Raw genomic sequence first — 19,971 nt, forward strand, 5'->3', positions numbered from 1 at the left:
ACAATATATGCTTATGTGATGCTTTCCTTCGGACTGACAATCACAGGATCAACGTACCGGAGATCCATGAACAAGATATTCAAGTCCCATATTGGGAGAAACTTGGAGTGCTATGTCAACGACATGATTTCCAAATCAACAACTATACTAGGACATGCGGAAGATCTGAAGGAGTGCTTTGACAACCTAAGGAAGAACCAACTCAAACTGAACCCGGAGAAATTCACCTTCGGAGTAGGAGCACGAAAGTCCCTAGGATTCATGATCAGCAACAGAGGCATAGAAGCCAATCCGGAGAAGATAAAAGCAATCCAGGAAATGAGGGCTCCCAGGACATAAAAAGATGTGCAGAAGTTAGCAGGATCCCTAGCAGCACTAAGGAGATTTATCTCAAAGCTAGCATAAAGGTACTTACCATTCTTTGATTTACTCAAAGGAGCAAGAAACAAGAAAGAAGTGAACTGGAGTCCGGAGTGCCAAAAGGTATTTGAGGAAATCAAATCCTACCTCTCTCAGCCACCAGTCCTAACAAAGGCTCAACCAGGAGAGCCTCTCTACTTATACTTGTCAACAGAAGCACAAGCCGTAGGAGCCGCCCTAATCAGGGAAGAGAATGGAAAACAACAACCAGTTTACTATTTAAGCCAAGTACTCAAAGATGCAGAAACAAGATACCCAAGATTGGAAAAGTTTTCCTTTGCACTGGTCATAACTTCAAGAAAACTCAGGCACTAATTCCAAGAAAGAGAAATCAGAGTGGTGACAAATCAGCCCCTAAGGAAGATAATTCACAAGCCAGATGTATCGGGAAGACTTGTCAATTGGGCTGTGGAGTTGAGCTAGTTCAATTTAAGCTTCATTCCCATGACTTCCATTAAAGCTCAAGCACTTGCAGATTTTATAATCGAATGCAACTTCCCAGAAGAAGAGCTTGAACCAATGAACATGGATCCGAAGCCAGAAAAAGATGCAAGTTCGGGATCCTGGACCTTGAAAGTAGATGGTTCTTCAACAAGCGAAAGGTCGGGAGCCAGACTCATACTCAAAAGTCCTGAAGGATTCACAATTCAAACAGCCATATCTTTTGGCTTCCCCGCAACAAACAATCAGGCAGAATATGAGGCGTTAATTGCAGGACTAAAGCTCTCCAGGACCCTGAGGTTTCAGGACTTAAAAATCTACAGCGACTCCCAAATAGTGGTCAAGCAAACAAATGGAGAATATATAGCAAAGGACCCTACTCTGGCGAAGTACTAAGCACTGGTTCAAAGTTACTTAGCCTTAATAACAAACCATCAAGTCCTTCAGATATGTCGAGAAGAAAATGAAGAAGCAGATATTTTATCCAAATTAGTCCGGTTCGAAGAACTCCTCAAACCATCTATTGAATCCGGAGAAATCTTGGAGATCGAAAGCAACCAGAACTGGATGACTCCCTTCATCAACTACTTGGAGAAAGGAGAACTCCCTGAGGATAAAGGAAAAGCCCAAAGGTTAAAAGCAAAAGCAACCAAGTTCTTCCTCGAAAAAGGATTACTCTACCGCAAGACTTTCTCATCTCCTATCCTGAAATGTGTTGGCCCGGAAGAAGCAAAGTACTGTTTGGCCGAAGTGCATGAAGGGATATGCGGAGATCATATGTCCGCAAAGGCCCTAGCTCATAAGATCATAAGACAAGGCTACTACTGGCTAACTATTCATCAGGATGCAATATAGTTCGTGAAAAAAATGCAAGGAATGCCAACTCTTCAACAATGTGTCCCGGATCAGCCCAATCCTACCCTCCTCGGTCCTATCACTTATCCTCTTCACTGTCTGGGATATTGACATCATGGGACCCTTTCCCCGGACCAAAGGAGATCTCAGGTACTTGTTAGTCTCAATTGACTACATGACCAAACAGGTTGAAGCGAAAGCAATGAGAACAATCAATCAGCAAAACTGTATAAAGTTTATGGACAATATTTTGATGAGGTTCGGAATACCACGAGTCCTAGTATCAGACAATGGGCCCTAATTCATAGGATCAGAGTTCGAGTCCTACATTCAGGAGCGTGGAATCAAGCACAAGAAGTCATCAGTAGCATATCCCCAAGGAAACGACCAAGTAGAAGTTACTAACAGAATCCTGCTCCGGGGTATTGAAAAGAGACCCAAAGAAAGCAAAAGCAAATGGCCAGAAGAACTACCAAGCGTACTATGATCCTACAGGACAAGCCCCAGGACAAGCACATGAGAAACTCCATTCAAACTAGCTTATGGCACAGAAGCAATGCTTCCTATTGAAGTGGGATCTCCTTCTCACAGAGCAATAAACTTTGAAGAAGAAGCAAATGCAGAAGGACTCAGAACAAACATGAAGCTAATTGATGAGGTCCGGGACCAAGCCGTAAAGAGGATGAAAAAATACAAGGAGAAAATAAGAGAGCACTTCAGTAAGAAGTCCAAATCAAAAACTTCCAAGTTGGAGACTTAGTACTACGGGACACGGAAGTATCAGATCCCACAAACACGGGAAAGCTAATGCCCCAATGGGAAGGACCATACAAGGTCAAAGAAGTCCTGAGGCCAGGAACCTACAAACTCCTGAACATGGATGGCTCAGAAGTCTCAAATACTTGGCATGGACTAAGGCTAAGAAAATTCTACCAGTAGGAGAACAAACAAAGCAACCAAAATCTTTTAGCCAATATGGCAAGCAACCAATTTATTTCTCCTTATATTTTGTATGATTGATTAATGAAAAGCATTTCCTCTGAACATTTATCATAGCTAACCACTAGTCCGGACAAGATATTAGTCAGGACTAGTGCAACCATTTCTACTTTGAATTAATTTTCTAACTAAAAAGCAACCACTACTCCGGACAAGCTATTAGTCAGGACTAGTTCAACCATTTTTACTTAGAATTAATTTTCTAGCTAAAAAGCAACCACTAGTCCGGACAAGCTATTAGTCAGGACTAGAGCAACCATTTGTACTTAGAATTAATTTTCTACCTAAAAAGCCACCACTAGTCCGGACAAGCTATTAGTCAGGACTAGTGCAACCATTTTTACTCGGGATTAATTTTCTAACTAAAAATCCACCACTAGTCCGGACAAGATATTAGTTAGGACTAGTGCAACCATTTTTACTTAAAGTTAATTTTCCTACTACAAAGCAACTACTAGTCCGGACAAACTATTAGTCAGGACTAGAGCAACCATTTGCACTTAGAATTAATTTTCTAACTAAAAAGCCACCACTAGTCCGGACAAGCTATTAGTCAGGACTAGTGCAACCATTTTTACTTAGAACTAATCTTCTAAGTAAAAAACCTAACCACTAGTCCGGGAAAACTATCAGTCAGGACTAGCGCAAACTACAACTTAGAAAAAATTTTCTAAGGCAAAAACAAACTACAATAGCAAAGCAAAATAACGACAATAAAAGCAAATATTAAAATAGTATCCAGATCAGAATAAGTCTGGAGCCAAGTTCGAATATTACAAATGGCAAAGTGTCAAAAGTCTTAAGGCAAAATCAAAGTTACAGGTCAGAACAAATCAAGACTCCGGAGCATTATGAGGAAGGAAGCTGGGGCAAGGGCCATCGAATGACTCCGGCTCACCCAATCCAAGCTCTATATCTTCCTTCGCCTTGATAAACTCGTTAACAAAACTGTCCCAGTTGGCCTCCAGATCGGTCTTAATATGTCTTTCTGCAACCAACCAGCAACGAGCAATCTCCGGAGCACCAGCATTGGCCATGGCCTTATCATATTCCTCGGAACTCTTGAACTCGTCAATGACTTCAGTTTCCGGCCTCACAGCGGACATCTGCCTCAGGAGCTCAGCTAGTTCAGACTTAAGATCAAAAACCTCCTTCTCAGCATTTTCAGCCCGTGTAGTGACATCAGTAAGGTGCTTGTTCAGTCCGGACAGAGAAGTATCCTTAACAATGATCTGATCCCGGAGCTGACCAATCTCAGTGTCCTTATCAGCAATAGCAGCCCGGGCATCCTTAAGCTCATTATAGACCAGAGAAGCAGATCCAACCATATAGCCACCAAGCTGCAGAAAATAGATTACTTAGAAAACTATTCTAAGGCAAATGAACAGAAGAAAAAAGAACATGAAGACAATGTACCTGACCCCAGACCCGGGAACATTCCTTCATAGTAGCATCGAACCCGGCCAGGTTCATCTTCTTTCAATCAACCTCCGAAGGAATTTCAGCCATGAAGCGAGCAACTTTAACTTCCAACTCCGGACTTCCTGCATCCGGACCTTCAACTTCCTAGCCTTTCCCCTTACCAGCTCTGGAACCTACAAAGCCTTTTCTACATAGTCCAGTGAATCATGAAAGTGTCACGGGTCATCTGAAAACCCAGACATTCACAAAAGGCAAAAATCATCCGGATAGCTTCTCCCCAGAGAACATCCCTGCAGAACCGAGTTTGAACTCCCTCAGCATCCACATGGGGAAGGAAATGCAAATCTAAATCCTTAAGCATAATCAACTCCCCATTCCAGTGCTTTAAAGAGGACTGTTGAATTACGGGCCTATAAGAGCCACCATAACCCCACTCCGAAGCCCGGAACCGAAGCTCATACAAAGGCATCTGGCTAGACCGGACCAAGTGGAAGATATGATGCCATAACTTGAAAGTCAACTGAACTTTGAACTGGTTGCAGGAAGCAATAAACCAGCTCATCCATGTTATACCTTTCGGCGTAATCTGCATCGGAGAAATCTTATACACATACTTACACAAATGCTTAAGGAACAAGTGCTAGTGCGGATTCCACCCGCACTACAAGAATAATGTCAATAGACATCACACATTAGACATCGGTTAACTTTGCCACTGATGTTAAAAGAAATATTGACATCACCCCGTGTTTTTGTGATGTCTTTGTTCTTTGTAGACATCGGTTATAATTAAACTGATGTCTAAAATTCACTAAAAAAAAATAATTTCACGCCCACCTTTTCTTTCCCCCCTTAGTCAAATTTTCATTCAGTTTTAGTTCTAAATTCCCCCCCCCCCAATCCCAAAATTCTCCCCCCTTAACCAAATTTTGGTTCCCCCAAATTAATCTTCAGATACAAAATCAAAACAAAAAACTAAAAAATCAAAACTAAAAACTAAAAAACAGTCTCTCTCACTCTCTCGAACCTCCCTCTCTCTCTCGGACCTCCCCCTCTCTCTCGAACCTCTCTCTCTCTCTCGAACCTCTCTGTCTCGAACCTGTCTCTGGAACCTCTCTCTCTCTCTTTGAACCTCTCTCCGCTCCCAATCTCTCCGTTAAGCCTCTTTCAGTTAACCTCTCTACTTCGGTAAGTGTTGTATCTACTTGAATCGAACTGGTCTTCTCTGCATGAAGACCAGTTTTAAAAGTTGAGGATTTTTGAATTCAAAACCCTAATTTTGTAATTTGGGGTTTTTTCTAATTCGAAACCCTTATTTTTTTTTATTAATTTAGTGTCTAAACTTGTTGCTAATACTTTTCTTCTTGTTATATACAGGACCTAATCTGAGAAAAAGATTTAGAGCTTTAGGTAATTTGGGTGTTTTTGGTTGTTCATTTGTATTTGTATTTTTTTTTATTTTTGTAAATTGTGTAAAGTTAACGATCCTTTCATCTCTACTGATTACATGGTATTTTTTAACTTCAATCCTCATTTTTTTTGCTTTAGTTGTGATTTGTGATTTGATTTAGTGTTGTTTATCTTATTTTGCTCGTTATAAATGTTGATCTATTATTTTATTACGGATATGATTAGGTTTTAAATGTTTTAATTTGGTGCTTGGTGCTTGTTATAGATTTCATCTCTTGATTTAGCTCTACAACATCAAATTGAATTGTAGCAACAACTGTAAAAATGTTATATGTAATGTGTGCAATTTAAGGCTTGTACCTTTGATTTGGATAAAAGGTGAAGCTATTTACACTTTACACTTCAATGTCTGGCTTTTTTGTTTATATTTTTTTAAATTTTCTGCTACACAAGACTGCTATGGTTCACTTAATACTAAGATTTGTGCTTGCTGAAAATATATAATGTACACTCGTTTGCATTTCAGGTGACATCCATGGGCAGTATAGTGATTTGTTACGACTCTTTGAATATGGTGGCTTTCCTCCTCAATCAAATTATCTGTTTTTAGGGGATTATGTGGACCGTGGAAAACAAAGTTTAGAAACGATATGGCTCTTGCTTGCTTATAAAATTAAGTATTCGGATAACTTTTTTCTTCTTAGGGGAAACCATGAATGCGCCTCTATCAATAGAATATATATATTTTATGATGAATGTAAGCGCCGATTCAATGTTAAACTATGGAAAACCTTTACTGACTGTTTCAACTGTCTTCCTGTGGCTGCTGTTGTTGATGATAAGATATTGTGCATGTATAGTGGTCTGTCCCCTGATCTTAACAATTTGGATCAGATCAAAAACCTGCCACGTCCAACTGCTATACCTGACACAGGTTTGCTCTGTGATTTACTTCGGTCAGATCCCAGTAATGATGTCAAGGGATGGGGATTGAATGATAGAGGAGTATCATTCACCTTTGGCCCTGATAAGATGTCAGAGTTCTTAGCGAAGCATGACTTGGACCTTGTTTATCGTGCTCATCAGGTAAAACCAATAATTTTCTCTTTTTCAACAATTAATTTGCACCGGAGTTGATGACTTGACGTTATGCTTGTGCAGGTTGTGGAGGATGGTTATGAATTTTTTGCTGAAAGACAGCTTGTTACCATATTTTCCGCTCTCAACTATTGCGGTGAATTTGACAATGCTGGTGCAATGATGGGCGTTGATGGAAATTTGATGTGCTCTTTCCAAGTACTGAAGCCAACTGAAAAAAAGAATAATTTTTTAATGTCCACAAAAATGTAACTGGTATATACTTTTTCTTGCCTTTCCTTTCTGGGTATATTGCCAATTTGCCATTAGCAGGTTTGTGGTAGTTTAGACCTTGTTGGTTAGACTAGTTCACCTTTTAAACTTATAAAGAAGTACTATTCATATCTTAAACTATAAAATAAGTTAGATTATTAAGTATGATTTGAACTTCAATGTATTGCAACTACCACAATTGGCAAGACCTGCTACTATTATTAACTTAGTTTATTTGTCACTTCTTGTAGTGTTTGCTTTGCTTCTTTATATTTATATAAAGGGTCTTTCTTCAAGAACCATCATCCGAATGAGAAGAGATGGAATTCTGACTATTGTATTTACACATATAGTCCCCTGTCCTAGTGTTTCAAACGTCAACAATTAGTAAAAGTCAGTTAGCCTTAAGTTTTAGACGGCTATGTTGGTGTCATGCTGCCAAAATTATCATAGTTTTTTGACTTGATTGCAGTATTGCTACTTCTTTATATAATAACTATTAATTTATTCCTATATAAATATTACTTGTTTTATTTCCTATTTAATTAAGGTTCCTGCTAGAGTTGACTGATATATTTTTCTTTTGGTGTTGGATCTTTCTTTCTGCTCTACGCGTCCTATTTGTTTTGATAAATTTTTTTATATGTGATCTCAGTTGATAGGTGGGGGAAGTGGCTATGATTATAAATCAGTCAGAAGATGGACTACTCAAAGGAAGTTGGGATACAGTCTCATTGAATGTGAAAAAGTAATTTGTGTGTGTGTGTTAATTATTGTTACCCTATTATAGTTGGGATGCTGACAATATTTCTTATCATCATTATTAATTTCAGATATTTGTCCCTATCCATAAAGAAGCACATTGGTGCTTGGCAGTAATCAACAGGAAAGATGAGAAGTTCCAGTATCTTGATTCTCTTAAAGGATGGGATCGACAAGTAATGAAAGTTTTGGTATGTTGTGGGTTCGCCCCTGCCCTTCAAATTATTTGTCTACTTGCATACGTGTAAATTAGTTTTAGTAGACTTTAGGTTTGGCTAATCTAGCATGGTTGTTAATGCAAAGCTTCCTTATCTATCTTATGTGAAGATTCAGTAAATTGGTTGTTAAAGAATGAAGAGAAGTTGCAATATAACTTGTAAATAGAACAAGACAAAAGATGGTTATTAAAATTTTATAGTGAGCACACAAAAGACTGTTGTTAAACAACAGTCTTGCTGACTGTTGTTTTTTAACACATCTGTCGCTTAGGCCTCTTTATAATTACTTATATCTAGTTTTCTTATCTTTTCCTTAAATCTAATCTGATTCAAGATAATAATCTTAAAAATGATTTTAGAGCCCTGATTTGCTAACTCACAGAAAAGGCAAAATATTTAAAAAGGTGGGTTTTGATCAAGTGAGAACCAATAAATAAATGAGAACCAGTAGAACCATGAACACACATATAAATGAGGTTCAATAAACTGAAAATATCAGTTTTTTTATATATAATGACAATGGCTCATATGGGGTTCACTGTTTCAGAATTAGGGTGTAGAATACGCACGGTTTAAGCTTCCTTAACGAATGTGCAACTTAACTTACCATTCCAGAGTTGGGTTTTACCATTCCAGAAGAACGCGGTTTTAGCATCTCTAACAAGGTTCAATGCATCTCGGTGTTGAACCTTTCTTACCGTTCATGTTCTTATTCAGTGCCCAACTGTAGCTCTATGGCTGCTTATAGCATATCCCAAGATTTAGTGTCTGAAATTAGTAATCGCATTGAATACATTGTTTATTTCGATAAATTCTTGTAGACAAAAATTCATTTGGAAGAGACACGTCAGAAGATCTGGCCCGTGGACTCGAAGGTAGGGAAATATCAATTCAACTGTTCTTGTACACAGAAGAGTGAGATGTTTGGGTTCTCTTTGTTTTAAAGGAAAATAACGCATATATCTTTCCTGGACTTGGACTTGGTTTGGTTATGTCTGGTGCAATCCGCATGCACGATGAAATGCTTCTTGCAGCTTGTAAGTACTGACACTCCATTTATAGGACCATGGAATTACATGTTCTAAATATACCATAATTCTTCCTATTAATAATGCTGACTACTGAACTATAAATTGCTAAGTATGAACCATAATTGTTTGATAACTAGACGCATACTATGTCAGCTGAGTGCGTAAAAGCTTATTATCTGTGAATTTTTTTAAACAGCTGAAGCTTTGGCCTGTCAAGTAACACATGAACACTATGATAAGGGAATGACATTCCCACCATTTTCTAATATCAGAACAATATCCGCTAACATTGCAGCTAAAGTTGCTGCTAAAGCATATGATCTTGGTTAGTATCTTTTGTATCATAGATTTATCTATTATCCATCTATTTGCCATCCTAAAACATAACAAATTTGATGTCTCACAGGCCTGGCAACACGTCTTCCTCGACCAGAAGATCTGGTCAAGTTTGCTGAAAGCTGCATGTATAGTCCCAACTATCGCATTTACCGGTGAACTGTCAATTAACCTATGGCTCTTAGCCTCTTATAACTAATAAAGTTCCTCGTGATCATGATGTTTGGTTTTCCTCTGTGTTAAGGGAGCTTCTGTTTGTGAATTTGGAATAATCAATGGATGTTAGTTCGTGGAAGCAAGAATTTGTAGAAGACCTTCCTGAGCAAAAGAACGGGTGCAGTTTGCCTTTTTTTTGTCTATCTGTATTGTTCCTTTGCTCAAAAGAGTAAGCTGATATATGTGTTGTTTAATGAGGAAACTTTAGGAATTTAAAAAGGTGTAAATGGAGAGAATATTCAGTAATAAAGACCTTTCTTAGCAGAACAACGTGTGCTTTTCTTTGCTCAAAGTAGTAAGTTAAGATATGTGTTCTTTAAGGAGGAGACTGTTGGAATTTAAAAAGTTGTTGCATAAACAGGGAGAATATTTTGTAATAAGAAATTTTACATGTGTGTTGCATTCTTTCAATCGTTTAGAGCTCCATGAATAATAATCCTTTAGTTCTTATCCCCTGTACTGATTGAATCATGCTTATCAGAAATGCATTTATATTAGGGAGAATGTGTGTGTGGTCTAATTAAGAATACTCTCTCGCAATCTCATTCAGTTTTCACCATGACTATTTAATAGGCACTCAGGAAGAAGCAGCAGAAGCGTATGACATTGCTGCTATGGTTCCCACCATACTAACTGGCCTACTATCGCATTCCAGCAAACGAAGTCTCCAATTACTATGCACTACCCGTACGCTGATCACCAAAGGCTCTGGTGTAAACAAGAAATACCAGATGTCGATTCTTCCTCCCAAAGCTATCAAGGATTTCACCAACTTCAATTAGGCAGCAGTAACCCCAACTTTTATCAACCTTCCGTGCTGCATATGTTTAGAAGCGAGAATGTAATAGTTTAGATTTTAGATCATATGTTTTACTATTTTGGTTGACGTTCTCAGACAATAATTACACAATTAGTGATGTAAAACTTTACACAATTTGGTCTATAAACTTCTTACACATCACTTTCAATTCAGAAAAGCTGATGTCAAAAAAGATAATATACATCACTTTAAGGTAAAAAACCGATGTCAAAGAAATCCAGGTTCAAGTCTAAATGAAACATAGAAATCACTTTGTTTAAGATAAAACTGATGTCAAGTAACATTATAAACATCACTTTTAACCAAACAAAACTGATGTCAAAAAACACAATGTACATCAGTTTTAGGCAAACAACTGATGTTGAAGACTAACATGTTCAAGTCTAAATGATACATAAACATCACTTCATTTTAGAAAACACTGATGTCTATACGCTAAATTAGACATCACCTTTCATTAAAGAAACAGATGTTTAATATGTCATTTTACATCACCTCTGTCAAAATTATCGATGTTTTTGTGACAAAAAACATAGCTCAATATATGTTTAATATGTTTTAATAGTTGTAATTTAGTTATTAAATAATTTTGTTATAGCATTTTTTGTAAAAAATCATCACATAGACATCAGTGTTTTTCATGAAAATCGATGTTTTTGTGACAAAAAAGATAGCTCATGATATGTTTAACATGTTTAATTAGGTATAATTTAGTTATTAATTAATTTATTTATAGGATTTTATGTAAATAATCAACACATAGACATCTGTTTTTTAACTAAAATCGATGTCTAATCGAGTATAGACATCGGGTATTCACCGATGTCTAGAATAGACATCACCGACATCAACATCAGTTGGAAAACAGCATAGACATCGGTCAAAAAGCGATGTCTATGGACTTTTTTCTTGTAGTGCCGGACCGGAGATGCTCCAACCAAATCGGAATAAAGCCAACAACTGACCTATGATAAATCCGCTCATCCGGCTCTGACCACCCCACTCGACTCGGGGGTCCAACTGAAAAGCAGCCCGGACTGACGAGTCCTGTGCGGCATGATCTAAAACAGCGTACTCATCCTTCAGTTCATAGTGTACCTTGGCCACTATACTATCCGAAAACTTCCTATCGAGTTCTTCTTTATTGTAAGGCCCCGGACCCGTGTTTGGCTGTCTAGCGTACACGGACCTAGTACTCATGTAGTAAAAGCTGTTATCTATCTCATCACTCTTCGTGATGAAGTAACCCGGGGTCTCAACGCACAAACCCTCTGGACTACAAGGTACCTTTCTAAAAGAAATCTTAGCTATAGAAAGTTTGGTTATAGCTTCAGAATCCGAGGTGAAAGCCTTCTTCCCCATCTCAACCCGCTCAGAATCACTGGAAGACTCCAAATTTGAACCAGACGACCCCGGATAGCAAGTTATATATGCCTTGACACGAGCTTTAGTCCGGACCATAAACCTAAAACAAGTGATAAAAGTTAGTCTAAATCCCTACAGTTTATTTATCTTGAAAGCTACATGATCCGGACTATCCTATGTTCAATTTTATTTAAAGTCAAAAGCAAACAATCCGGAGACACAAGCTCAAAAGTCAAAACAAATACCTAAAACATAGTAAACACTCTGGACTACAAACCCATAAACCAAACCTATTACTCCGGACACAAAGCCCACAATAATAACAAAAATACGCCAGTCCGGACCTAAACAGAAAACCCTACTTCCAGAAACACTATCAACCAAAATCAAAACACCGAAATATGCCAAAAACACATATACATACAGTGATACAAACACAATTATTCATCAAACAAAATAACAAACACAACAAAACAACCAAGCAAAAGATACAAAAAACATAATCCATTTAAACAACACAATATCGAAGCAGATACAAAGCAAAAAGAAAGAAAATCAAATAAGAAAGCTTACAAATTAGAGATTACGGAGAGATTGAAGACGATCGATCAACAACCGTGAACTTTCAAGAACTCTGTGACGAACTTCGGGAAACCTTCAAAAAGAAAAGAAAGCGAAGAGAGAAGTTGAAGAAAAGTAAAAAATAAAGAAAGAAGGCAGGGCCTCCTTTTATAGGCATAGTGAAAAACTGAAAGGCCACGCCACGTGGCGCCATCCTGACCACACATCACACACGGTGATTAATGAAGAGTCATTATTACAACACGTCTTTTGAAAAAAGACAACTGTAACAATTCAAATCATTGGGGGGGGGGGAAATCCCCAAAACCGTTTCAACTTCCAAGTCCGGACTACTTCGCTCAACACAATCCGGACTGGGGGGCAATAAAAGCTCAATTCCTTCTAAAGACAACCACTTTAGTCCTGATTCGCCGAACTCAGTGCAATCCGGACTGCGGGGCAAGAAAAGCTCAACTCCTTCCAAAGACAACCACTTTAGTCCTGATTCGCCGAATTCAGCGCAATCCGGACTGGGGGAAAGAAAAGCTCAACTCCTTCTAAAGACAACCACTTTAGTCCTGATTCGCCAAACTCAACGCAATCCGGACTGGGGGGCATGAAAAGCTCAACTCCTTCTAAAGACAACCACCTTAGTCCTGATTCCCCGAACTGAGCGCTATCCGGACTGGGAGGCAAGAAAAGCTTAACTCCTTCTAAAGACAACCACTTTAGTCCTGATTCGCCGAATTCAGCGCAATGCGGACTGGGGGCAAGAAAAGCACAAATTCTTCTAAACACAACAATCAAAAGCTCATATTCTTCAAACAAGCGCAAATTTACTCCCCCATCCAGAAAATCTGCATAAGGGAGTGGGGGGCACATGATAAGACATATAGCTCCTGCAGGGCCTGACCCCGGACTCCTAACTCTATATAACTCCTGGAAGGACTAGTCCCGGACTCCTAACTCCATACAGCTCCTGGAAGGACTAGTCCGGGACTCCTAACTCCATACAGCTCCCGGAAGGACTAGTCCGGGACTCCTAACTCCATACAGCTCCTGAAAGGACTAGTCCGAGACTCCTAACTCCATACAGCTCCTGGAAAGACTAGTCCGGGACTCCTAACTCCACACAGCTCCTAGAAGTACTAGTCCTGCACACTACCAGTCATGACTGACCCAGTCCCGCAAGCCCAACCTTGATGAATCCCAGCACGTGAGACACTGGCCCAAGCACATGACAGGGACAACTGTCACACATCAATAATGTGAATAATCATGGCACGTGTCAGAAGATCCTCAGAACGTTTCTCAGCCAGTCCCGCACTGACATGTGTAAAACATCCACTCCAGCCAGGTGTCCTCCGCTCCCAGAACCAATGGCTACGATTCAAAGGTACCAACCCCAAAACCCTATCATTGGGTTATAAATAGCCCAAGAAGGTAAGGTTTTGGGGTTAATCACTCTCTCACACTCATATACACACACAACCACCTCGCATTCATGTCCATTTTCATCTTCTCCAAAAGCGAGTTCTTACGCTCACACCGGAGGCGCAGCGGGACCCAAACCCCCTTCCGGTGTTGTTTTGTAGGAACCCCATCACAACTACACCTCCACAACGGCGAAAGATCCAGGAACGGCGTTGAAGGAGCAGCCCCGCCATCAAGAGTTATCAATATATACATAAAATAAAGAGATAAAAATACACTATCTAGGGTGATCGTCAATGGTTATGCTATCACCGATGAAAACCGTTGAATACTACAAATCAATTCTAAACAATATTTTATTTTGGAGAAATGATTTGGTTTTGAATAAATGAAATTGATAATCTAGCCTTTTAATCTTTTGATAATTTAATTTTACTTTTATCAATTGTGGATCAATATTTATTTTAAAATTAATATTCATTCAATTTTAATATAATCAAATTGGTGCTTTATTTAATTATAACGAGTAAAGTCTTTTTTTTGAAATACTATTAAGCGAGTCAATGATTCCATTATTTACGAGAGTATAAAAAAACAATAATTTTATATTATTTCTAAAAACAAGTAGAATTTTAATATTAAGAGTGTATAACTAAATATTTAAAAAATTAAATAAAACTAGGTTCAAAATAAAACACAATACAAATAAAAATACTAATAATATTTTTAAAAATTAAAAATGTGCTAGTGTATAATAATTTCTCATATACAAAATCCAATTTCAACTAATACTAAAAATTAAATATATGAAAAATCTCATCAAAAAAATAATAAACTCAATTCAAGCTACTTGAACTCCTTTATAATTTCTCTCCTCTCTCTTCCGGCCTCCGTGTTCCGCCTCTCGGCAACAATCCAGGTCAGTTTTCTCTCCCCCCAAAATCTGTATGTATCTATCTGTCTACACTTGTATGTATATATTACATTTATCATTATTATACTCAATTAAGCTTCAATTGATTTAAAAACCTAGCACAATTATCCCCAATTTACAGCTTTTAAAACCCTAGCTCTCAACGCTTACACAAATTACGTTCAATTCGCAGGTGATTTGTTCATTTTGTGCTACACATACACCAATGGCCTTACTGTTCAAGGTAATTCTACTTACGAGCTGAACATACGCATGTTTTTCTAATAATTTTTCGATGTTGCTTGAGCTACATTACGGTTTCTGTATACTTAATGGACACGTGAGTTTGTAATTTTCGTATGCTACATTGCGTGTATATTATTAGAAGCTAATTAGAAATTAAACTTGATGAAGTATCGTATGTTTACGGATAGTCAATGTGGAGGTACTGTTAAGCTGTGTTTGATATCTGGCATTTAATTAAAACAGATAAGAAGTTAGATATCGTATTAATGTAGTTTACTGGTGTTTCTTTATTATGTATTGTGTTTTATGATCACGATGCCTATATAATAATTCACTGGATGCAAGTTTATGAATTGTGGATAGCCTATATGTGAGCAATAGTGTAGTCGGGTCAGTAGTCTGGTCAAACATATAAGGAAAACGTTATTTTGAATTATGTTAATTGAAATATACGAGGGACAGGGGATGAGGGGAATAAATGTTGGAAGGACTATTGTATTCGTGGTGCTTGTGAGTATTATCTACATGGAACTAGAACGCGCTCGATGAAACAGCTTACTAGTCCTAAACTGTGCCCAGTATTTTGCACTTAAAATAAAAAATAATACTTTAATGCAGAACTTAATTTTCATCTAGATGTAAAATACTGTTTGCTTGGTTATGTATTTTATGATAGATGGATTTGGGGTTGGAACCAATGAGATATAGGTTATTTCTCATCACTTCGTAAATTTTGAACTCAAATGTTTGGCAGATTATTCTCTTATATAATTATGATAGCCTTTATTATAACGCTCTCTTTGTTTTTGTAAGTTGTTTTTGTCAATGTGTTTTTATTTTCTTCTTCAATGTTAGGATCCAAACAAGATCTCTGCGTACCGGGATAGAAGGTTTCAAGGCTCGCAAGAAGAATTTGAGAATGCTCTCCTCACCTCAACAACTGTTTATGTTGGCAATATGTCATTCTACACAACTGAAGAACAAGCATATGAACTGTTCTCTCGAGCAGGAGAAATCAAAAAAATAGTTATGGGATTAGATAAGAACACTAAAACTCCTTGCGGTTTTTGCTTTATCATGTAAGTCCCCTGCCTTCATAATTTTGGTTAGTTCAACTAACTTAGTTGAGTGTTTCTTTAGCAATTTCTTTTACTTTTGGACATGTAAAATTTCTGTACATATTATGTAAGCCTGTTTGCAGCCATGATTCGTGTCATATGAAGTGACACGCTTCTCATCTAGGCAATCTTTACAATTTAAACCTTCTACATGCACGAATTCCGCAGCCGTGTTGTTTGGTGTTAGACTTCTATCAGCTATCTGTTTAAGTGCTTTTTACATAAAAACCTGATTACTGGATATGCAATAGGGTTATTGTGTTATCCTGTTCAAGTTTATTTCTGCTCCTATTAGCAGCTTAGTTTTTAAGATTTTGTTTTTCTGTTCAGTTGAAATGCAGTCTAAAAGCCAAATGAGGAAAATAGGTTAAAAATTGAAATTTTATGCTAATCTATGTTACCCGGACTCGGGTATGGGTGTCGGACACGGGTTCATATCCAAGTGTCGGACTCGGCAATATTCTGAAAAATTTACATGTTTTTGGCCTAAAATAAGTGTCCAAGTGTCTATACCCATGTCCGAGTGTCAAGTGTCCGACACGGGTACTCGAAGCAAAATGAAGAGTCCGGGTAACTAAGATGCTAATACAACTTTGGACTACATTTCTGTAGGTACTATTCTAGAGAGGATACTGAAGATGCTGTTAAATACATAAGTGGGACAATACTTGATGATCGTCCTATTCGTGTAGATTTTGATTGGGGATTTCAAGAAGGAAGACAATGGGGACGTGGTCGTAGTGGTGGCCAGGTGATGTATCTTTTAGTTATTATTACTTGAGCTTGTAGTTCTACACTTAAAGCTGCATCTCTCTGACATGTATATTTATTTTCAGGTACGCGATGAATATCGCACCGACTATGATCCAGATATCCTTTAAGCGTATTAGATGTTTTTCAGTTCCTATTTATTCTACTTAAATATATTATTTGATCAGTGGCCTAATTTCGATTTTTGGATTTTAGGACGCGTCTAATTTTGTGTAAGAGTAACTAGTTTATTGCCTTGTCCAAGACTAATGAATTAATAAGGCATGTTACACCAAGGGCTCGCAAACGAGTGCAACAAGAAACTGGGTGATGTTGGTTATACTTAACACATACTACTGATCATTAATTAATTACCAACTTAAGTTTCACCAATTATGGAACGGCCGGTTATTAATACTCATGACTTGCTACATTTGGACCTGACTAAATCATTACATCAACATTTGAAGTCGCTCTTGCCTCTTTCTGTCAGCCGTCACCATCCAGTGCCTGTCCTCGCTTTTTTGTTCATTATGGTATAAGAATGTAAAATCTGCTTCTAAGCCCTAGGTCAGAGTTACATTTCTTGTGCACCACCTGACTCCATATTTCTACAACATCTCTGCTGCATTTTGGTTTCTCTATGTAGTTGCTTCTTGCAAGTTCAGCTGTCATTACAAAAAATGAAGTTCAGTAAGTTTTAGCTTTTATGCAAACCAGTCTCGTTAAAAAAAATTAATATCACATTTTTTGTCTCTGTTTTTTTTAAAAGTTATGATCAATGCTGTGAAGTTTATCTCAATTACCCTCTTCTCAGATATTATTATTTGAGCACATCGTTTTGTTGGTGACCCGTGAAGCAGTACACATGATAATATTTTTTGTTTACTCATTATGTAGTGATATGTTTCTTATTATTAGAGGCTTAATTAAGAAGGTAATGGTGGCATGTAAAAGAAACATACATAATGGTTTGATTTGAAATCAATATATTCTTGGTCAAGATTTACTTGTGTTTCCTTGTTCTAATTTGCTTTTGAAAAGCCAACTGTATTAGTTGAATCTTTAGTGTTCCTTAACTAGCTGTACGCAGGGGTGGTTATGGAAAATTAGTTCAGAAGGAGTTGGAAGCACAAAGGGAACTAGTAGATTACGGTGTAGGGTCTCTGGGCTCTTTTCCACCTGTCATGCCTTCTAATTGTAAGTTCAGAAATAGCTTTATTAATCCATAATTTGAGAAGCATTATTGTTGTCTAACTATCACTGTACTCTTGAGGATATGACTTGCAATATAACTATCAATGGCTTGATGCTATTATTTAATTTTAACTAAAGTCCACCAGCAATTTAAAATGTTGTCATTTATAGAAATATAAATTTGTCAGGGACAGGGATGGTTGAGAGTGGTCCCCTTTTTAGTTCCTAGGGACGGGAATAGGGGTTATATGCCCCCAGAGCCTGAAACATTCATTGAATTATCTCAAAAATGTTATTGTACACACCTATTGTTTTTTAGTTTTTGTGTTTTAAAATAGATTTTTAGAATTTTCAGTAATAAATAAATAGAGTTTTGTAATATTATACCCTATTTGATCCGGGCTTTGTCCTGGCTGGTACTTGATGTAGAACATAGAGGATTATGTGTAGCATGGATGTGTAATCTCTGATGGTAAAATTTAAGGTTTTCGTAAGCGCGAGGATATTAATTATGGTTTAATAGCTTCCTTTAAGTTTTAGTCTTGTTATCTTATAGATGTGAACATGATAGACATCTCGTTCAGTAGCCTTGGCTAAGGCCTAGCTAATATGACATATACAGTTCATTAGCTCATACCTTTTAACTACATAACTCGGCATTCTTGTTAACCAAGATGATGGAAGGTTTGTTTGTAAATGTATCTATTATTTTACCTGTTTGAGTTTTAATGACTATCCCGGATCTTTATTTTGTTATTTTTCTGTCTGTCTTGGCGTTGATACTTTTTGGGGTCCGGTTCAATACATATCTACATATCTTATGTATTGTTTGTATTTTATAGATGGTAGAAACAGTGGAAGACAGGGCTACGGTGGCTCTAATCGACACGGTAGAGGAGGTACTAATCATTTAGAGAATCTATCTCATCCTTAAATCATGAATATAATGCTATTATTTTATAATTCAGTTTTTCTTAAAAAACAAATTTGCATTATGTATGGAACCTTAGATTATCAGCGGAAGCGACATCGGGAAGATGACAGGTTCGGGCCAGAGAACACTAAAAGAACTTTAGATCATGATTCTCGTAGAAATTCTGATCACGACTCCAGACCGGTAAACTCCAGTGCTCATAAGTCATAGTACTTTCTTATTTCTATATCCAACACATCTATCTGGGTCTCAACATAAACTGTGTTTGGTGGTCCCTGGAGCGGGGTGTGGTCGAAACTTCCAAAAATATGAACATTGAAAACTTTCAATATGTTAAAAGAATACAAGAGAAAATATTTTGGCAGTTGTCTGATGCTGCTAAATTTGATATTTCTTTAAGCATCTTTTATTCCCAGAGTACAAACAGAAAAAGTGACCTTATTAATTGTTTTGTACCTGTCCATATTTATTATTATTCACCATTTATTTTTATTCCTTTCACCAGGAAAAGAATCCACGTTTCCGAGAGAGTGGTGATTCTGACGAGGAGGAGGAAGATGATCGAAAAAGACGCCCTTAGCTGGGGACAAAATGCAGACTGATGCAACATATCAATCCGGGGATTGAAGAAAAAAAGTATTTATTTTATATATGCTTGTAACACAGAGCATATAATATTGTATCTTAGGATAATATTTCTATGCACTTGTTTCTCGGGCTTTTGATGTGCATCTAGGACATTAGGGCATTGCAATTGATTCTCTAAATTTAGTCGAATGGATTAGATTTTTGTTGCATAGGTTGTGGTCCCCAATTATCTTTCATACCTAATCACCCCATTGGGATCTAATGTTAAGAACTTTTCTCCATTTGAAAACCACTCCTTTCTTTTTCTGTTTTTTTTTCTGGTTAGAGCCCCTAGACCAAACTTTTATAGTTTGTCAATCATCTTGTGCTATTCCTACAAAATTTCCATCTGTAAAAACCAATAATAAGTTTTTGTAGTGGCTACGCTTGAGGAAGCTAGCATGGCTTCTGGCCACAAAAAGGTCTTTCGATGTAATCGCATTTAAACATTTTGTACCTATGCACATGGTAGGAATTTCAAGTTAATTAGAATATGGATTTGTCTAGTGTGTGCCATGCGCACGTGGTAAGTATTAAAATTTATAA

The 19,971-nt window shown here is 37.4% G+C and overlaps 4 protein-coding genes across 4 annotated transcripts; all 4 read left to right on the top strand.

The window, feature by feature from the left end:
• Nucleotides 1-864: 864 nt before the first annotated feature.
• LOC141697234 (uncharacterized) lies at nucleotides 865-1,716 on the top strand. The gene is made up of 2 exons (XM_074501517.1): nucleotides 865-1,200; nucleotides 1,309-1,716. The coding sequence occupies exons 1-2, from the start codon at nucleotides 865-867 to the stop codon at nucleotides 1,714-1,716; spliced, it is 744 nt and encodes a 247-aa protein (XP_074357618.1).
• A 556-nt stretch (nucleotides 1,717-2,272) lies between these two features.
• Nucleotides 2,273-6,897, top strand: LOC141697243 (serine/threonine-protein phosphatase PP1 isozyme 4-like). Its single transcript, XM_074501528.1, has 4 exons — nucleotides 2,273-2,374; nucleotides 3,113-3,155; nucleotides 6,062-6,633; nucleotides 6,709-6,897. The coding sequence occupies exons 1-4, from the start codon at nucleotides 2,273-2,275 to the stop codon at nucleotides 6,895-6,897; spliced, it is 906 nt and encodes a 301-aa protein (XP_074357629.1).
• Nucleotides 6,898-7,207: 310 nt separating this feature from the next.
• LOC141697252 (NADP-dependent malic enzyme-like) lies at nucleotides 7,208-9,471 on the top strand. The gene is made up of 7 exons (XM_074501540.1): nucleotides 7,208-7,234; nucleotides 7,553-7,645; nucleotides 7,731-7,850; nucleotides 8,699-8,752; nucleotides 8,824-8,914; nucleotides 9,105-9,233; nucleotides 9,315-9,471. The coding sequence occupies exons 1-7, from the start codon at nucleotides 7,208-7,210 to the stop codon at nucleotides 9,401-9,403; spliced, it is 603 nt and encodes a 200-aa protein (XP_074357641.1). The 3' UTR covers nucleotides 9,404-9,471.
• A 4,985-nt stretch (nucleotides 9,472-14,456) lies between these two features.
• Nucleotides 14,457-19,667, top strand: LOC141708145 (nuclear cap-binding protein subunit 2). Its single transcript, XM_074511624.1, has 9 exons — nucleotides 14,457-14,559; nucleotides 14,747-14,797; nucleotides 15,655-15,878; nucleotides 16,530-16,668; nucleotides 16,754-16,787; nucleotides 17,757-17,867; nucleotides 18,707-18,763; nucleotides 18,875-18,981; nucleotides 19,304-19,667. Exons 2-9 carry the CDS (start codon nucleotides 14,780-14,782, stop codon nucleotides 19,376-19,378), a joined length of 765 nt encoding a protein of 254 aa, XP_074367725.1. The 5' UTR covers nucleotides 14,457-14,559; nucleotides 14,747-14,779; the 3' UTR covers nucleotides 19,379-19,667.
• The last annotated feature ends 304 nt before the right edge of the window (nucleotides 19,668-19,971 follow it).

This window comes from Apium graveolens, chromosome 2 (genome assembly GCF_009905375.1).
Source record: "Apium graveolens cultivar Ventura chromosome 2, ASM990537v1, whole genome shotgun sequence".
Lineage (NCBI taxonomy): Eukaryota > Viridiplantae > Streptophyta > Magnoliopsida > Apiales > Apiaceae > Apium > Apium graveolens.

What these genes read in the sequence shown, in the direction of transcription:
- LOC141697234 (XM_074501517.1), top strand. Translation starts at nt 865, where the DNA reads ATGACTTCCATTAAAGCTCAAGCACTTGCAGATTTTATAATCGAATGC. An exon ending in ACAGCGACTCCCAAATAGTG is followed by an intron (nt 1,201 to 1,308) that starts GTCAAGCAAACA and finishes CAAGTCCTTCAG; the next exon opens with ATATGTCGAGAAGAAAATGA.
- LOC141697243 (XM_074501528.1), top strand. Translation starts at nt 2,273, where the DNA reads ATGCTTCCTATTGAAGTGGGATCTCCTTCTCACAGAGCAATAAACTTT. An exon ending in ACTTAAAGTTAATTTTCCTA is followed by an intron (nt 3,156 to 6,061) that starts CTACAAAGCAAC and finishes AATGTACACTCG; the next exon opens with TTTGCATTTCAGGTGACATC. An exon ending in TTGTTTATCGTGCTCATCAG is followed by an intron (nt 6,634 to 6,708) that starts GTAAAACCAATA and finishes ATGCTTGTGCAG; the next exon opens with GTTGTGGAGGATGGTTATGA.
- LOC141697252 (XM_074501540.1), top strand. Translation starts at nt 7,208, where the DNA reads ATGAGAAGAGATGGAATTCTGACTATT. An exon ending in GACAAGTAATGAAAGTTTTG is followed by an intron (nt 7,851 to 8,698) that starts GTATGTTGTGGG and finishes AAATTCTTGTAG; the next exon opens with ACAAAAATTCATTTGGAAGA. An exon ending in TGCTAAAGCATATGATCTTG is followed by an intron (nt 9,234 to 9,314) that starts GTTAGTATCTTT and finishes GATGTCTCACAG; the next exon opens with GCCTGGCAACACGTCTTCCT.
- LOC141708145 (XM_074511624.1), top strand. An exon ending in ACCTGTCATGCCTTCTAATT is followed by an intron (nt 17,868 to 18,706) that starts GTAAGTTCAGAA and finishes TGTATTTTATAG; the next exon opens with ATGGTAGAAACAGTGGAAGA. An exon ending in TAATCGACACGGTAGAGGAG is followed by an intron (nt 18,764 to 18,874) that starts GTACTAATCATT and finishes ATGGAACCTTAG; the next exon opens with ATTATCAGCGGAAGCGACAT.